This window comes from Sceloporus undulatus, chromosome 6 (genome assembly GCF_019175285.1).
Source record: "Sceloporus undulatus isolate JIND9_A2432 ecotype Alabama chromosome 6, SceUnd_v1.1, whole genome shotgun sequence".
In the NCBI taxonomy this organism is placed as follows: domain Eukaryota; kingdom Metazoa; phylum Chordata; class Lepidosauria; order Squamata; family Phrynosomatidae; genus Sceloporus; species Sceloporus undulatus.
The window spans coordinates 138,127,381-138,146,100 of NC_056527.1; the positions used below are offsets into that span (position 1 = coordinate 138,127,381).

The 18,720-nt window shown below is 41.9% G+C and overlaps 1 protein-coding gene across 5 annotated transcripts in view; it reads left to right on the forward strand.

Moving 5' to 3' along the window:
• Window positions 1-18,720, forward strand: part of IGSF9B (immunoglobulin superfamily member 9B) — a 140,086-nt gene that overhangs the window by 90,073 nt on the left and 31,293 nt on the right. For 4 of the 5 annotated variants that reach the window (XR_006104830.1, XM_042477404.1, XM_042477407.1 and 1 more), the window contains exons 9-14: window positions 1,729-1,869; window positions 2,570-2,686; window positions 7,063-7,213; window positions 9,915-10,038; window positions 14,805-14,980; window positions 15,531-15,757. Coding sequence is in view for 4 of the 5 variants with exons in the window: in XM_042477404.1 (XP_042333338.1) it covers window positions 1,729-1,869; window positions 2,570-2,686; window positions 7,063-7,213; window positions 9,915-10,038; window positions 14,805-14,980; window positions 15,531-15,757 (936 nt within the window). In the remaining variant the exon portion in view is untranslated. The remainder of the gene's footprint in view (window positions 1-1,728; window positions 1,870-2,569; window positions 2,687-7,062; window positions 7,214-9,914; window positions 10,039-14,804; window positions 14,981-15,530; window positions 15,758-18,720) is intronic. The other variant, XM_042477405.1, reaches the window with a different exon arrangement.

Consider the following 18,720-nt stretch of genomic DNA (forward strand, 5'->3'; position numbering starts at 1 on the left):
GGATTTATTTATATGCCGCCCAATCACTGGGAATCCAGTGATTAACTTAGTATGTTGTAGGGAACACTGATGTAGAGTTCTTATTTTTATTTTTATTCTATGTTATTTATTTAATTTCGATCTGCCTTTCTCCCCAAAGGGACCTGAGGAGTTCTTCCATTGCATGGACTGCGTTGTTGTTGTTGTTGTCGTTGTTGTGTGCCTTTAAGTCATTTCCAACTTATAAAGACTCTAAGTCAAGACTATCAGGGGGTTTTCTGAGACTGAGTCATTCAAGCTCACCCAGTGGGTTTCCATATCCAAATAGCGTATTGAACCCTACTATCCAGAGTTGTAGTGCAGTGCTCAAACAGCTACATCATGCTGACTGTGACATGCACCTAAACTGGAAGCATTTATAGTAGCCAGTCCATACCACCTGATCAGTTCTGACCTATTGTTTAAAAAACCTCCTTTACTGGTGTGTCTGTCTTGTTTGCAGTTCTGTTGTGTTGCCAGATCAGAGTAGTGGCAGGTTGCCTGGATCCCTAGCCAAAGCTAGCTTTAACTGCTTGCATCCTTTTCCTTGTAAGAATCAATTCTGTGTGTAAGTGTATATATGTGAAAGAAATTACAACAGAAAACAGTATCATAAGCCTCCACCTCCATTACAGTCTTCTGAAGTACTTGGTAAAAAAGAAGAAGTAAGCTTGTTGCCTAAAATTTGTTAAATCTCCAGCAGCTATTTTAAAATTCCTTATTTTGCTAGACACCAATGGCACTGTTTTTGCATAGTGATTAACATGTCTCATTACTTTTATTATTGGTTGTTTTTAGTAATGTGAAATATATTTTAAACTTGTAATAATTTTACAAGTGATTAAATGGACAAATTAATTTTATTAAAAATTTCTGAACATTTCAGTATTAATGTACTGGATTTCTTCTGTGATGTAACATTAATGTGTTAGTGCTAAACTAATGTTTCTAAGATCCGGGTTGTCCTCCTCCTCTTCAAATCGTAATCTCAAAATTTTTAAAGAAGAGTCCTACAATTACACATAAAGGCCGGCATACATGGATAAGCGCAGCTTGCATTTTTCTAAGTCCTTTTTGGATGTGGTGCAGAAGTTTCATTCTGTCCAAAAACCTCCCACAACCCAATAGCTCTCAAGCCATAGAAGGGTCCTCCACTGACATGACTTACTGGTGAGAGAGAAGGAAGCGGGAGCCAGTTCAGACCATCAAGATCTGACTGCTCTAGGCTTGCAAGGGAAGGAAAATGTGGATCATTTTTTGCAAGTACACTTTCACTGCCCCACCAAGCAGAGATCAGCTGCTTCTCTATAGGCTGAATAACCTTTCACTTCCTCTTCTCTCTGATAAGTGAAAGCAGCAAGGGTCCTTCCTTGGGTCTGACAGCTGTGGGGTGGTGGCAAGACATGGAGCTGCTCATGCAACGCTACCTATACTGTAGATACTGGATCTCTGCCAAAGACAGTCCTGCTTTTTATGACTAGATGATGTAAACTGCATTATAGCGGCATCTACTGACAAATTAAAAGCATTACGTAAATATTTTAACAGCTAGCTAAAGGGGAGGGGCAAGTGTATTCTAGTCCAGAGCGCATCCACATTTAAATAGATGCACCTTAAACTAGGTAATTTTTTTGGGGGGGGGGGGGGGGATCATACATAATACACGAATTACAGGAACATACAATGTGTACATCTCTTTTGCTTTTGCAGTTTTCTGGCTGGAGTCTAATGGAAGATGGCTCAATTCGAATAGAAGAGGCAACGGAAGAAGCTCTTGGCACATACACCTGCGTGCCTTATAATGCTCTGGGTACAATGGGCCAGTCACCCCCTGCCCGACTGGTACTGAAGGTATCTCAGCTGTTTAAAATTCCTATCCTGTGAGCAAACTGCAGAAAAGATACATATGGCGACTAGAATTCCCAGAATCTGCCTACTAATATGACTGCTGGCTGGTGAATTCTGGGAGTTTTAGTGTCCAAGTAAGTAAATTGTCCCAGTTTTATAAAAAAGTAAAATGTCCCAGTAGAGTACTGTATATATTCATGTACAATTCTAGAAATTTTAGTCAAAAATGGATCCCAAACCTGACCTCAACTTATATATGAGATCGGATTATAGTCTAGTATATCCAGTAAATTATCTGAGCTCTACTTGTGAGCCTCTCTCCCTACCCTTCCCTTTCCTCTCTCTGTCTCTCTTTCACACACACAAACTCACAAAATCACACAATATCAGTGTATAGTATCAGTGGATCTCTCTGAGGTTGACTAAACAGTAATAAAAATGCACAGCTGAGAGAGTACCACTATGGATGGAGATCTTGCATGCACCCTCCTATCTGTGAATTTACATGGGTCAATGCTTGTATGTATGTCAGTGTAATCTACTAACTGTATGGCTTTTGGCACATTCATTAATCAGCTAAAAGTTCTGTAATTGGTTGGAAGAGCTCTTTTTAATGCTGTTTACTCAATGAGAATGGTTCGATGTTATTTATTTTCCCTTTCTCTCTCCTTTCTCCCCAATCTCTGCCGCCTCCTGCCTTCAGGACCCACCCTATTTCACGGTGCTACCAGGCTGGGAGTACAGACAAGAGGCAGGGAGGGAGCTGTTGATACCCTGTGCCGCTGCAGGAGATCCCTTTCCTGTCATCGCCTGGAGAAAGGTACCTGGCCTGCCAGAAAAATCTGCAGTGCCTTTGGCTTTTGATGAATATTGCAGACAGAGAAGCCACACTCTGTCCTGGTAAGAGCAAACTGCAGGTTCAGCTGCTTCTCTTTGGGCTGTAACACTGCCGCTCTGTCCCGCTGCTGGGTGGGGGAATCCAGCTCCTTGCAAGAAAGCATTAGAAACTGCAGAAATCTTAGGAGCATCCGTCTGCAAAAGTGGCTGCTCTTTACTCCCTCCCTTTTCTTGCTCCTCTGTACAAGTATGTACCACAGATCCTTACCACCACCACCACCAAGACTTCTTTCTCCAGTTGCCCTGTGAAGACCAGACAAGCACAGCAACCCTGAATTAGGCTCCTTCCTACCATAACGTTTGGTTAATCTGTACCCAACATCTTGACATCAAGGGTGTTGGTGTGTTTCCCTTCTGTCTGTTTCATACCACTAGTTACCTCTTGCAAGCGAGAAGAAACATGTGATGACAAGAATGGGGCACAATAAGATGGGGTTGTCATTTTGGTTGCCCATTCCAAAATGGATGAGGATTTGAATCTGGGATTCCCCCAGCCAAAGCCTGACACACTAAGTACTACACCACACTAGCTCTGGACAGCAGCAGGCTGTGAATCTTGGCAGCTTTGTATTACCTGACAGCTTCTTCAAAATTGTCAGTGTGTGTATGCATGTGTGAACTGTTTGTATTCTGTTCTTCCTCTATGGAATTCAGAGAACTTGCATGAGGGTTTCTGCCACTTTTTTCATCTAGTCTGTATGTGTCTGTGAGACAGAGGGCCAGAGTTACCTAATAAACTTCATAATAACTTCATTTGGGGCTTGGGGACTCATGTTTCTTCTGTGGGTCTCAGTTCTCAGTCTCACCTTTGCACAGCTTGGAAAAATGCCTTTTTGAAAAAAACAACTTACATGGTCACAGCCAAAACAATTACTTTTCCAGACACTGCCCCTCATAGCCTCTGAAAAAGCTCTCTCTCCAGAGTCTTGATCTGCTCTCCTAACCAGACTCCTCCTGGAGTCTAAGTTCAAGATCCTGTTGTCATACTGGCAGAGCCTAAATCTCTATCAGCATATTTATATAGGCATACAAAGCCATCTGAAGACTCCCAGGTTCAGACCTCCCTCTTGGCCAATGACTGGCGGAAAGAATAGACCTGGGGCTTGTCTGCATGGGTGATTTACCCTGAATTCCCTCTGGGGTCACTGCATCCTGTTTCCATGAAGCAGAGCCAAAATCCAACTGTCTTCATTTTGCCCGCACCCAATTCAAGGCTTCCTTTCCCTAGTTGTTGTTAACTGCCTTCGAGTTGGTCCCAGCTCATGGTGACCCTGTGCATGAGACATCTCCAAGCCCCCCTGCCCTTCATTGTTCTGCTTTAGTCCTGCAGATTCAAGTTAATGTTTTCCCTAATTGAGTCTATCCATCTTGTATGCAATCTTCCTCTCTTTCTACTACTCTCCACCTTTCCTTGTATTACTGTCTTTTCTATTGAGTTGTGTCTTCTTGTGGTGTGTCCCAAAATACAGCAGTCTCATTTTCATAATCTTGGCATCCAGGGAGAGTTAAGGCGTGATCTGTTTTAAGGATCCATTTATTTGTCTTTTTGACCATCCACAGTTTCCTCAGCACTCTTCTCCAGCACCACAAAGGCAGCAGTTAGCCTGCCTTTGCACCTTTTGCTTTGACCTTCCTCAGTAATTGTTCCAAGTTATGATGTTTTCCACTAGTAGTATGGTGTCATTCACACATCTTAGATTCTTCATGTCCCTCCCTCCTAACTTCACTCCTCCTCCTTCTAAGTCTAAACCTGCTCTTTGTATGATATTTTCTGCATACAAGTTGAACAAGTCAGTCTTGCCTGACCCCTTTGCCAATTGGGAACCAATCTGTTTCTTCATATCCCGTTCCTTATATTCCTCCTCCTGCTGGTTTTCGTCTCCTTTTGCAGCAGCGCTGGCATCTGTCTTTTCACTCTGGCACAAGTTGCTCTTAGGTCAGAACGAGGTGCCCAGCATTGATAGCATGCCTGGCTGCCTCATTCTGACCTCGGTGGCACCGGGCAAGAAACACGTGGGAAGTCAGCCACTGTGAGAGGTGATAACCTGCAGCAAAAGAAATAAGGGGGGAATTTGGAGGCAGAATACTCCAGGGATAGCTCAGAGTATTCTGGCAAGTGTAGACCGACCCCTAGATATTATCTGGCTGATGTTGGAAAGCTAGGGAAGCATAAGCAGCCATTACCCTCCAGACAAGGGCAAAGGCTACCCTTTCTTTCCTGGCAGTAGACCAGGAATGGTATGACAGCTATACAGCGATAGCGGAGGCATAGAATTGCACCCCAAAGTATCAAGCTGCTCCTTTTCACCCAGAACCAAGACATTGCACAAAGAAGCATTGGATATCTTTTTGTGCAATGTGTAAAACAGTACCTATGCTAGTGTAACTGGGGATCTGCTCATGTTCCTTGGATTCCCTTGAATGCCATTTTGCTCACCTTGACCCCCTCTCAGTACTAGCCTTTCCTTTTTTCACTGAGCAACAAAAGCAACATACAATGGACAGAAGGGAGGGGAAAATTCTCATATATGTGATACTGCAGCAAAACTGCTTCCCCAGGCAAAGTACAGCCCTAGACATTTTTAACCAAGGGCTGTCTTCTTGAAAGGGTGAAAGCAAGTGAATTCCATGGGCTCCTAACTCCCTCTACTGATATAGAACACTACACTAAGTAACACTAGTAATAGAACTCCATGGTGCATACCTTGCAGGATCTGGTTGTAAATACCTTTTTTTGATCTTCTTAGAAAGCAAGAAGGAGAGAGAAGATTGATTGTCATCTGTGAATAGGATCACTGACCAGTTTCTGGTGGATAACTGTACATAGGCTCCTTACTAGGAAACCGTATAAAGATTGGGAGCCAGGTGTACCTTTTTCTACCTTGTTCAGCAAGGCAGTAGTTGTCTTCTTCCAGAAGAGTTGAAGACTTTCCCATAATGTATTTGTTAAGAGATCCTGATTCTGAACTCCTGTTTATAATTGTCAAAAACTTACATTGGTGGACTACAATCATTCTAACTGTGTGTGTGTGTGTGTGCGTGCATATGTGTATGTGTGTGTGTGTACACACACACACCATGCAAGGCTGAAGACAGGCAGCTTGGCCTTCCCATAGAATTCTTTGCACCTAAAACAATAATGAGCCCTTTGTCTTGTTCCTCTGCTGCACTTTGCCACTGGCCTTTGCCTACCCAAAGCTTATATGTGTGACACTGACATGTCCTTTCTCTGCCCTGTCTGTTTCCTTGATGTTTTCTACAATTTTCTGAAGCCTTTGCTGGTTCTCTGGTGCTCACTTAGGCCCTGCCTGGATGGGTGAAATAAAATACCCTCCCCCTGACCTCTTGCCAAGGAGTCTGGATAACACAGACAATCCTCAAGTCTGGCACGAACAGCGCAGATGATATCCAGCCTGTTCAATGCCAAAACCAGGATATACACCTCTTACAGTGGATTTTTTAAAAAAGTAATTAGTTGTTCTGACTCTTACTGGAAGATCTGGAGTCCTCTATTCAGACACAGATGGCTGTTTAAAACATGTCCCATTGTGCCACCTGGCTTGGCTGCCACAGAAGTGAGGGGCCCTCATTCTGAGGTCAGTCCAGTCATGGGATCAATGCTAGGCACCTTGTTCTGATCTCAGAGTGTGATTCACTGCCAACGTGGCTGTACTGGGCGACACAATGAGATTATGTATGAGTAGCCATCTAGGAGGGCTGAAGTTAACAGGGGAAAGTTGTGGCAGATCTTAGGCAAGGCTGTTCCTGGGATATCATAGCCCATACAGAGACTAACTAAGATCTATTTTGTGCTACTCTTCATCGTTGTTGTTGTGTGCCTTGGAGTTGTTCCTAAGACCTATCATGGGGTTTTCTTGGCAACATTTGTTCAGAGGAGATTTCTCATTGCAGTCTGCTGAGGCTGAGAGCATGTGACTAACTCAAGCTCACCAATGGTTTTCATGACCAAGAAGGGAACTGAAACCTGTTGTTCAGAGTCCTAGTTCAACACTCAATCTGCCACACCATGCTGGCTCTTACCTGCTTTACCTGTCCAGATTGTCTTCTGGGAACTTACTTTGTTCTGAGTCTCTGGCCAATGATTTAGTCTTGCTTGTTGGTTAGGTACTTATGGGTATCCCTACAGGAAAGGGTCAGGATCCCTCCAGTATGTGACAATCCTGTTGGCATAGTGTTGCCTTGGTCTCATGTCCTTGAAACATGCCTCTGAGTTATTTTTTCTCTCACCCCCTCTCTCTCTCCTTCCTTCCCCTGTGTTTTCTCTGTTGTTTGACCAAGGTAGGGAAGCCCAGTAGAAGCAAGCACAACACTCTTCCAAGCGGCAGCCTCCAATTCCGATCTCTCAGTAAGGATGACCACGGAGAGTGGGAATGTGTCGCTACCAACATAGTCACAAGCATAACAGCTAGCACTCATCTGACAGTCATCGGTAGGTATGGGAAGATTTGGAAGGTCTGCTACAAGGCATTGCAGGTTGGGGGGGGGGTTATAATTTTTTAGTTCCTGAAGTACTGTGCTCTTAAGCTAGGTGTGCGACAGTGATTCATCATAGTCTGATAAATAGTCTCATCACTGGATGCAACAGCATAGTTTTCATTTTTAAGTCATCTTCAGATAAATTTTATTCACTGTCCTCTAAGATACAGTTTTTAGAACGTTATAGAGGGAAGACTAATTTGGCTACCAGGTAGATTTAATTAATTTTGCATTCTCTTTCTCCCATAATTGGAGCACTGTTTTCAAATAAGGAAATGTGCAATAGCTTGGTTTGGACTCCTTCAATATGGAACTATAGCAGCTTGAGAACTACACAATTCTGGTGGTGTCAAAACAGTGTACAGTATTTGCTTTAGTGGATGAAGTGTCACAGATTCCCCATCATGGCATGTGATGGCAGTTTTCAGGAAACTATCAACACTGTGAAAAGAAATGTCCAATGAAAATCTTAAGGAGAGGCTGAGAGATCAAAGAAGATGGTGTGAATGAAAGTGCAGATTTGACAGTGAGGCCAGAGCAGAGGGAGTTAGAATACAGGCACCAAGGATATTTCGCAGGACGAATTGCCATGGAGTGCTCCTGATGGTTTGTTAGGTGACAGAATAATGAACAAAAGAAGACTAGATTACAAAGAGAAAAATTAGGGATGAAAGATACTTTGAAAAGTGGCAGTACTTAAAGGGAGAAAGTCATTGCAATGTCATCATCAGATGACACAGTAAGACACCTGTAAACAGCCACTCAGTCTGTACCTGAATTGGGGATTTGGCCCTGCATTGTGTAGACAGGTCAAGTGGTGAGTCCAGTGTAATTGGTTTGTGCAGACATGCTCTTATTCATAGGAGTCTTGCCTTGTCTTCCTCTTAGGCTGAGGGAGACTGACTTGTCCATGGTCCTCAGTGGGTTTCCCTGGCTGAGTGGGAATTCAAATCTTGATTTCTCAGAGTCCTAGTCCAACACTCAAATGCTTTACAATGCTGGCTCTGCTGATGTTATTATGAAAACAATATAAATAGCTTAGGCTTCATGCACAGGTGCACAGAAGTACTGAGCTGACTCATAACTAATGTGGAAGAGAACAAAACATGACACACAACAGGAAAGAATAATGGAAACTTTGCCTAAAGTGACAATAGATCAGAAAATGTTGTGTTGCTGCCCACCCTGTGGACAAATGAAGAAAATCTTCCAATTGGTCACCTTCTGTTCTGGATGGAGCAGGTGAAATAGAATCTTGGGATCTATTCTCCCAATATTTCTTGGTCTCCTGTTCTATGGATTCTTTATATTGCATCGGCTGCTTCTTTGGACTTCTCTAGGAGTCAACTACTTGAGCCCCTGGGTCAATAGAGTGACGAAGGGATATATGGAGGAAGGTGATATGCTCTCCTGTGCCAAGGGAAGCTCATATTTCTTGCATGATAGCTGTGGCAAATGTTGTTTCTGAAAAGCACAAATCAGGAACAGTTCTCAGGAAGAGAATAGCAATGTTTCCCTTTAATTTTTTGCTCCAGTGAATCTGCTCTCAAAAATCTGTCCTCTTTTTATTATTTGTTTGGCCTTTTTTGGCTATGTCTGTAGATGTACTCAAAACAAAAGCTTCTTTTCCTGCCAAGTGGAACATGTTTCTCAACCTGTAGTTTGCAATTACAGGGATATTTAGTTTCACCCTCAATATTTGATAGGGCCCAACATGGATCAGGGCCCTAAGTAGTTGTGAATCTTGGCTTGGTTGTAAATGCCCAAAGCATATATTTGGGGCAGGCATGGGTTGAGATTACAAACAGATGTGCAAGGGGCTTTTGAGTGGTCCAAGACAAATGAAAGTTGAGTTCCAGAGATATTCCAAGGGCCAGATATAGCTAGTAAAATTCAAGAAAGGCATCCATAATCTGGCTCAAATAGAAAAGATAAAAACAGCGAAACTATAGGACATAGAGGCTTGGCTAAGCAAGAGCTTTCCTAATGGTATGAATTGTTCTGAATGAGAAGCAAGGTCTGAGGCTAATGTCCTGCGGTTTTGTTGTTTTTATCTTTTCTATCTGAGCCAGACCATGGATGCTTTCCTTGAATTTTGCTACCTACATGGGGTAGTAATGATAATGCCAGTGACTTTGGTGGCAGTCATGAAACATTCTGGCCAGTCAGCCAGGTTTATGGTTGGCAAAACTGGTGTGCTGCTTCAGTGTAAAAAGTAGCAGAAATGATACAGATAGGAAAACTAACAGTAATTACTGAGGATGTTAGTAGTCTGAAAACTGAGTAAAATAAGGGAAAGAAGAAATGTTATACATCTCTATAAGCCACAGTCTAACAGTTTTCAAAGTAACAGTTTCCTCTTCACTAACTTGAGCTAGCCTTCCTCAACCTGGTACCCTCCAGAAGTGTTGGATTGTGTATCTCCCATGGACCTGAGTCCTATTGTTAGTCCCAATTAGAGTAGTACCATTGAACCATTGGAACATACATGTTGAATTACCATTGGTCCAGTGAGCCTACCCTAGTTCTGACTCATGCTCGGATTAAGTAAATTGTAGTTTTAGATCTGGAGGGCACCATCTTGGGAAAGGCTGATTTAAACACCAGAATATTTGTATTGACAGCCACAATCTCTATTTTCCCTCTTCTTTCAGGCACAAGCCCTCATGCTCCGGGCAATGTGCGCATCTCAGTCTCCATGACCTCTGCCAATGTTTCCTGGGAGCCTGGCTATGATGGCGGATACGAACAGACATTCTCAGTTTGGTACGGCCCTCTGTGAGTCATCCCAGCATGCTTTGCTCTCTGCTTCTTTTCTTTCCCCTTTGGCCAGAACTTGGAGTAGGCATGTGACACTGTGACATCCTCAGGCTAAGTCCACTTGGAACAATTAACTTGATAACTTGACATGTTTGGATATTGGTCAGATTCTTGAAGAACGAGGAAGAGAGCAACTATAAATGGACTTCTCTTCTGTGGAAAATTTTACACCTTGATTTTTTTTCATGTTAATAATCCCACACAGGGATTTCATACAGTGATTCCATCAGCCACAGGGAAGCTAATGGGTTGTTTTCATGTTCTGCAGTTACATTTTCACTTCTTCCGTGATGGACCTCAATATGTTGTATAATGTTTTTAGAGTATATTGTGCCATCGTTGACTGATCAAGACCGGCTTAGAGCCAAAGTAGATGAGATCCTAAGAGAGTGATAGACCCTGCTGTGCTTGGTTTGTGTGGCAAGAGGAGGGGAGCATAGTTCAGTGTCAGTGCATAAGTGCTGCCCACAGGAGGCTGCAGATGTAAGCCCTACCATCTCCAAACTTTTAAAATAAATAAAGGACTAGATGGCAGGTTATGTCTGAGACTCGGGAAAACTGCTTCAGAGCAATAGTTGACTTGGTAGAAGGCATTTCCCTGTGTTTCCATCTTTCTGCAAAGTGGTGGGACACTGAAATGCTGCTGCAGCGGGTTTCTTGCCTTGTGGAGTGGGCTGTGTGGAAGGAAAGGCAGGTCTCTCACTATGCCTCTGAGCTGATTGATATTCTGTCCCTCTCTTGACTCTGACAGAAGTGCCAAGTTGACCTTCTGCATTTCAGTCATGTTCCTCCTCTCAGGTCCTCGGAGTCTTCTTTCTTTCTTTCTTTCTTTCTTTCTTTCTTTCTTTCTTTCCTCTCCCCTGTTTTAATTTGACCAGATGGAGTGCACTGATACCGGAAAGATCGGATATGCTCGCCTCATAATAAACGTCTGTTTGGCTTTGGAAGGAGGATAATAGAGGAACTTGGGAAGTGGAGGGCAATGGGACTTGATTGTGTAGAAAGACAAAAAGAGAGGCAGAAGGAAAGAAGGAAGGAGATGAGAGGGAAGTGTGGGGAGGGGAAGCAGAGAGAGAGAGGGAAAAGGAGGAGAAAGGCAGGGAGAAAGTGGGACCAGTTGAGGGAATAGGCTTAGAGAACCGAATTTACACAGCTGCCTCCGTGATTAAAATGTCCTTGAGAAGGAATGATTAAACTGCTTTCCGTCTGTGAGCCCCATCTCACCTTGGAGGAGAGCAGCCAGCTGCTTCTCTTCTATGCTGCCAGCTTTCTGGGCTATTTTTTTTTTGTTGTTGTTAAATTATGCTTTTGCAAAACGACATTTTTGTACCTTCATGTTGCATTTTATAGGGTAATGTGATAGGAGAGCAAAATGTGTGATTTGGTCCCAGCCCGCAGAAAATGTTCCCAGAGGTGTGGAAGAGAAGGAATGGCAGCTGTCTCTTAATTAAACCCATTCTTTTAGACCCATGATGATTCATTTTTGGAAGATGCTGAATGGCTTTCAGCATTTATTATTATTATTATTATTATTATTATTGTTATTTTCAGGAAATGTATTCTCTGGTGTATGTTCTACTGAGCAAATAGACACTGGACACAGTACCTTGCAAAGGTTTTTTTGGGGGGCATATTCTAAGGTGGGTTCTTATTTGATGTAAGGCAATGGCCAGTACTGATAAGTCCACCTATTGCTCTATATCAATTATAGGGGACATTTGATCTGTTGGTCACATATGGCCCTTCAGCACCCCCTTTGGGAAAAAATGCTTTGGGATTTCTTGCAGTGCCCTTTACATTTCTGGCATCCCATGGATCATTTTAGGCCCAGGAGAGATCTTACAGGAAGGGGAAGCGGAAGATATTATCGGGTTGTTTGCTATTTTGGAAAAAGGCTTCTTCAGGGCAAAAAATAATCCAGTGCCCCTGGTAATGTAACCCAGTTGTTTCCCACATCAGCTAGGGGGCACGCAGACACATTTGGGTCGTGTGTGTGTGTGTAAATTTACAGCATTTTATAAATAAAGGTTAATAATAATAATAATAATAATAATAATAATAATAATAATAATAATTTCTGTAAAAAAAGGAGAACAACCCACAACAAACTTCAGAGTTGGGGGACCACTTGGGTGTTTGTGGCTTTCCAAGTTCCCTGGATGGGCAATTTGACTTCCGCAATCCCTGACTTTTATTCTTCTCTGGCTTATATGAACTGATAATAAAACATAGAAGAACACACAAAGCTCTCAAATGAAATCATTCATTGCAAAGGAATATCACAAACTGTGGGTGTACTCATTTTATCTTTTTCAGAAAATCCCAGCCTGCTTTACAACTTTGGCTGCACCTACACCGCAGAATTAATGCAGTTTGACACTGCTTTAGCACCCATGACTCAATGCTATGGAATGCTGGGATTTGTAGTTTTGTGAGATATTTAGCCTTCTCTGTCAGAGAGCTCTGGTGCAAATCCCTGGACTCCGTAGGATGAAACCATGACAGTTAAAGCAGTGCCAAACTGCTTTAATTCCTAGTCTTAAAGGCACTGTCCTAAGGATTAATATTGAACCCATGGATGATAAAGATCCACAGTTTGTTGCTTGTTTCCTGTTGATGCCACACTAATCTATCATTCCCGTTTTGAATGATATCCTGGGAACCTCTTATCTGTCTGAGTTTTACTCATTCTGCTTGATTGGAGTTGTTTTTTTTTTTTTACTTTGCAACATTAATGTTCAGAAGCTTGTTTCTCCTTCTAGGTGCCTTATCCACTTCCACAAATATCTTAAAGGGTTCTCCTTCTCATTTATCAAAATACCTGGTAGGGTTGCCCACTGGATTAGTTTGCGGTGGGCCAGAGATAGAGACTGTGTTGTGAGTAGACTGTCTAGGTGCTATGGGAAGAGACCAGATAGCATGGTTGGAGTTGCAAGAGAACTCAGACAAATTGCAGAGAAGTAGAAGGGGAAAAAGCAGACTAGTAGAGAAGAATTTACCTATGTAATAGTTGCTTTGTTGCCTGATCACAGCCTGCAGATGGAACGAATAAGTTACATAAGGACACGGACAAGCCTGAAAAAGAACCATGATTTCCCAAAGAGCTGGAGTGCTTTAAAGGATAGCCCTACAACAAACTCCATCAAAAACCCACACCGGAATTTACGTCTACCCTTAGCAGGCTGATGAATTTTACTAGGTGCTGTTGCCCAAACTGTGTGTGTGTATGTATGCATGCACACACAGTTTTGCATTGCTTGGTATGTTACCTGGCGTCTCCGTAAGGACTTGAACCTACTGCTACCAATAATTTTTATTCTGTACAAGCAGCATTGTTAGGTCAAAAGATTTTGTAGAATCAGTGGTGCAAAGGGGAGTTTTCAGGCAACTTGGGAATCCCATTTCATTGTTTCAGTGCTCTGCCTTCAGTTCTGTGGAATGTGGCCAGAGTGAATGAAATCATCTTTTGGACATGGTGTTTGCTGAGCCTGCTGCACAGGTGAGCTTAGCTGAAGGCAAAATTCAATTCTGTGGTTAATTTGGCAGTCCCGCTGATGACATATGACTCGGCCTAGACTCCACCTGCATGTCTGTTAGCAGAGCTGGCTTTGTGCCGTGGAGAGGGACATCAGTAATAAATGTTTAGATTTGCCATGACAAATAATCAGTCTGACACAAGTAAAAATAGCCACAAGCAGCAGCAGAATGGCTGGTTAAAAACATTTCATTTCTGATCATTATTACACTGTTGAGGGCTATCATAACTTTATTAGTCATGCCCCTCTCAGTAGGAAGATCAGTGCCCAGGTTTAGAAAAGCAAGCAGAAACTGGATTCATTCTTTGTTTCTTGTGCCAGTTGGAAAATGGAAGGCTTTACAACTGGGGTGAGCAACATGTGCCATCCTAGCCACCCTACCCAATTCTTTAGAGTCTTCCCCTCCCATTTTTCTTTTTGTTAAGAAAAGAAGAACAATGCTCCTGAAAGCCCCCAAGAAGCATGATTCTCCTTTTAAATAAAACCTCAGGATGCAGCTACTGTATGTGTTTTGTAAGAAAAAGGTGAGTTTAGGGAAGCAGAACACTTCTGGCCATATTCCATTTAGATAAATGATAAAGTATATGTAGGTCCCCAGGGCTGGAAAGTGGTCCATGGTACTTGTCCATCCCTTTTTAGAACCTTGGTATGTGGTCCTTTTGGTACAAAAGGTGTGTGTGCGTGAAGCCTGAGTGCAGAAAAGACATAGAGTATTGGTTGTAGAATCTGTCTTCTTACATATTTTAGCTTTCATTCTTTTAAAGAAAAGAAGTTATTACAAGTTAAACTTGAAAAATAAATGGCCACTACTTCCTGAAATTGGAGGAACTGCAAAATTACACTCATGGAGGCCACAGTGTATGAGATTGGGATTCTCTTTCTTTTCCTTGTAACTTCAAATTGAGAGCAAACATGCAAATATGCTGGATTTGTTTGGGTCACAGAATCCAGCATTTTCTGTCACAGAATGTGGGATTATATCGATGCAGAATTTTTATATATGTATTTATATTTTAGCAGAATCCTGGTTGTCCCTGGGCCCATCTCCCAAGCCATTCCATCGTTCATTAAGGGGTTGTCTGTCTCTCTCTTTCTCTCTGCCTTCTCTTCTCTTTTTCTCTTTCTCTTTGATTCTTTCCCTCCAAAAAAGAATCCAGCCCTTGGATTGTCTTTCTTCTATCTCGCCAGGATGAAGCGGGCACAATTTGGACCTCATGACTGGCTCTCTCTTCCTGTACCAGCTGGCCCCAGTTGGATGCTCATGGATAATCTAGAACCAGAGACTGCCTACCAGTTCAGTGTCTTGGCCCAAAACAAGCTGGGCACGAGCTCCTTCAGTGAGGTGGTCACTGTGAATACTTTAGGTGAGCCCTGGAGGCACAGACCCTGATTGTCCACAGTTCTGTCAACAGATATAGCAAGCCTTTCTCTCCTTGCCAAACACAGAATGTTTATATATGCAAGTTATGCAATTAAATGTGCCAAGCAGGGAACTTGAGAATCTTGCAGTATATATTTTGATAGTGTAGGAAGGGTTGGGGGAAAGGGGATGGATACATGGAACTGTGGCAGCATGCTTTATTTTGGCTGAGAGCAAGTACCAGGAAGTTTCTCTAAAGGTGTTGCGAAAAAAGTGAATTTGAAGGAAGGACTGGCACAGAAAGAAAAACTGGCACAGAAGAGATAACATGAGAGGGAGTTTCAAGCATAAAGAACAATTAAAGTAAAAGGTTGGACCCATTTAAATGATCAGTATCCAACCAATTTGACTGATATGCTACCTATCCAGTATAAAGCACAAGATTAGTGCGGCTTAGGAAAAATGCAGCTGTTCCCCATTCAAAGATACTTGGTTTTGCATATGGGTTTATCATGTTTGATTTTCCTCTCCCGCACCACTTTCTTTTTGTCCAGCATTCCCTGTCACAACTCCAGAACCCCTGGTGCTGGTTACTCCACCAAGGTGCCTAACAGCCAATCGGACGCAGCAAGGAGTCCTGTTGTCATGGCTTCCTCCCGCCAATCACAGCTTCCCAGTTGACCGTTATATCATGGAGTTTCGGGTAGGAGAGCGATGGGAGATTTTAGATGATGCCATCATGGGAAGCGACAGTGACTTTTTTGCCAAGGATTTGACTCAGGTAAGAGGACATGGAGTAATCTTTCAGCACAAACTGGCCTTCAAGCTGCCTTCTGGAATCCTTGGGTTTATTCAGACTCACAGTGTTTTGCAAGCTTCATTTCCTAAATGTAGTTGGACTCCAACTGCCATCATCCTGCACCAGCTTGGCCTGTAGCCAGAGATGATTGGCAAATTAGTCTGACAACACAGAGGGACACAAGGCTGGGAAAGAATAAGTCATGGAGCGTAGCAACATTTTTCAGTGAGAAAGCTTCTCCATCAAATGACTGACCTTTCCTTGAAATGTGAAGTCATGGGGAATGTTGGGTTTACTCCTGGGTTCTCTTTGAGGACACCAGTGACATCTTATGGGCTTTCTATGCGTGTTGCACAAACTGTACATCCAAAGACCTGTCTCCAAACCTTTTGCAGAAGAGAAGTTCCACAGTAGAGTTCAGAATTTATTGGGCCTTTAGAGAAACAATATCTTGAGGATGAAAATGATAACAGACGTCTCTGAGACGAATGGTCAATGTGGCCATCCTTCTCTTCTTGAAGAACATCTGAAATTCTCATGCAGATCTTTCCACAGATAGAACTTCAGATTATCTTGTTTTGTTTCTGAAGCATTATTAATTCTTTATTGGCATGGCATCACCACAGTTGGGTGTACTCTAAAGAGATTCCTTTGTTCCCTTTTAATATGGTTTTATATTGCTTTTTAACATTTTTATCTTGCCTTACTGTTTTGTTTTGCCTTGCCTTTCCCAGCCCTGCCTCACTTATTTTTTAAGTAATATTTTATTGTTCCATTTTAAAAAGAATCAGTACAAGTTGTGGATCTTCTTCCTACCTCTTCTTAACATCTATTATTGATGTGCAATGATGCATTGATACAACACTGCACAAAAGCAGTCATGTTGTTATTTATGTGTATCAAAAGTCTTGTTTGTGTGTGATGTTCTGCCAATGTACAGGTATTCATATCTGCTTCAGTAATTATCACATAGCAGAAATCTTGACTCATTCATATAATAAAACACATCCAGAATGCTTTTTTTTTCTTTTTCTTTTTTTTTTTTGCAGTGTGCTATCATAATCCAGGCTTGTTTTGGGTGCATATGACAGGCAGAAGGAAGAAAGATACTAATAAACTGAAAATCACAGAATTTATTTTAGACATTTGCTTCTTCCAGTTGGACTTAGTGAGAAATGGAATTCAGGATAGAACAAACCTATGGAATAAAAAAGGGGTAAAATCTTTCCCCAGAACTTTAGTTTTGGTGTCACAGAATATTTTTGAAGGTATCCATACAAATTAGTGCTCTCTGTTTCGATAAGAAACCTGAAGCCATCTACTGTGCTAGTATTATTAATGTATTCCTTTATAAGCTTGTGAGCAACATCCAGCCATTCCCCCCACAACACCAACCTGTCCTCTGTTCCTGAACACTTGGTCATCACTGCTAAAATTTCACCCATTTCTGAATGGACTCTTCAGTATCAAAGGAAAGACTAATTCACACATGAATATTTATCATATAATAAAAGAAGCAGTCGATTGCATGTTTAAGTCATGCCAGAGCAAATGCAAAATAAAATGTTTTTATCCATTTCCCCCTGTCCACTTAGCTCCAAGAAAGCAAACAACGAGTGGTTAAGACTTATTTGTTCTGCCAGGGTTTTGGTTTGTTTTAAATTCCTCCCTGCTGAGTGACTCTTCTACTGCTTTCTGCTCTCTTTTATGGTGATGATTGTTTCTGTGTATGTGATGTATTTTTAATGTTAGAAGCTGCATTGGGGACCCCTTCAAGATCCAAAAGGAAGGGCATAAATAATGTTCTAAATAAAGAGGGAAAAATATGCAATGTTCAGTAATCAAGTGATGCACTTGCATGTTGAGCTGATCTTTGGAGAAGCTCCCTAAATACATTGCAGGGAGGTTTGTTGCTACACCTGATCCTATGTTCTGAACCCAACGTTAATATTCTATTTTCTAGCTTGAAAACAAATGCTGCAATCAGATTACTGTACTGTCTATTGGTGGCTAATGTCCCTACATATGTAAAGGCACTTCTTTTGACCGCAGTAGGGAAAGGGTTATTCTATTTATTTTCTTTACCATGGTTGGTGATAGCATTAGACTTTTAATTGCCATTTCTTTTTTAAATTTCTCACATTTTTATCTTGACTTAGCGCTCAAGGCAGCTAACAAATATAATTAAAGGCAAATTAAAAACAGATCAAAAACTAATTAGGCAATAGTGCAATTAAAATCATCAGAATAACTGAAACCTTTAAAATCATCACAATAATCAGTAAACATCAAAGACGTTTGAAAGGCAAGTTTGAAGAGATGTATTATCACACTCTAAAAAGAACAGGAGTGGAAACTGAAGAGGGGTGCATGCCACAATCTGGGAATAAGCTTACTCCCATGTCCAGCAGGTCTCTACAAGTGATCATAATATTACGAAAGCCTTTCCTGATGCTCATAATGTCCATACAGGCTCATACAAAGACAGGTGGTCCCTGAAATAGCCAGCCCTTCAGCTATTTAGGATTTTAAAGCTTACGACCAGCACCTTGAAATGTGCTTGGAATGCAATTGGCAATCAGTGCAGGTCTTTCTATTATCGTGGTAACATCTACTAGTTAGTATCTTAGCTGCCCCATGTTGAGGCATCTCAAACTACCTGGCACTCTTGAAGGAGAGCCTCACACAAAGCACTTTGCAGTAGACAAGACACAATCTAACTAAGGCATGGGTGGCTGTTGCCAAGTCAGGTTGACTCAGGAAAGGTAGTATAGTCAGCTCTCTGTATCCACAATTTTTTTTATCCATGGATTCAAGCATCTACGGTTTGAATATCTATCTATATCTATATCTATCTATCTATCTATCTATCTATCTATCTATCTATCTATCTATCTATATTCCAAAAACCAAACCTTGATTTTGCCATTTTACAGAAGGAACAC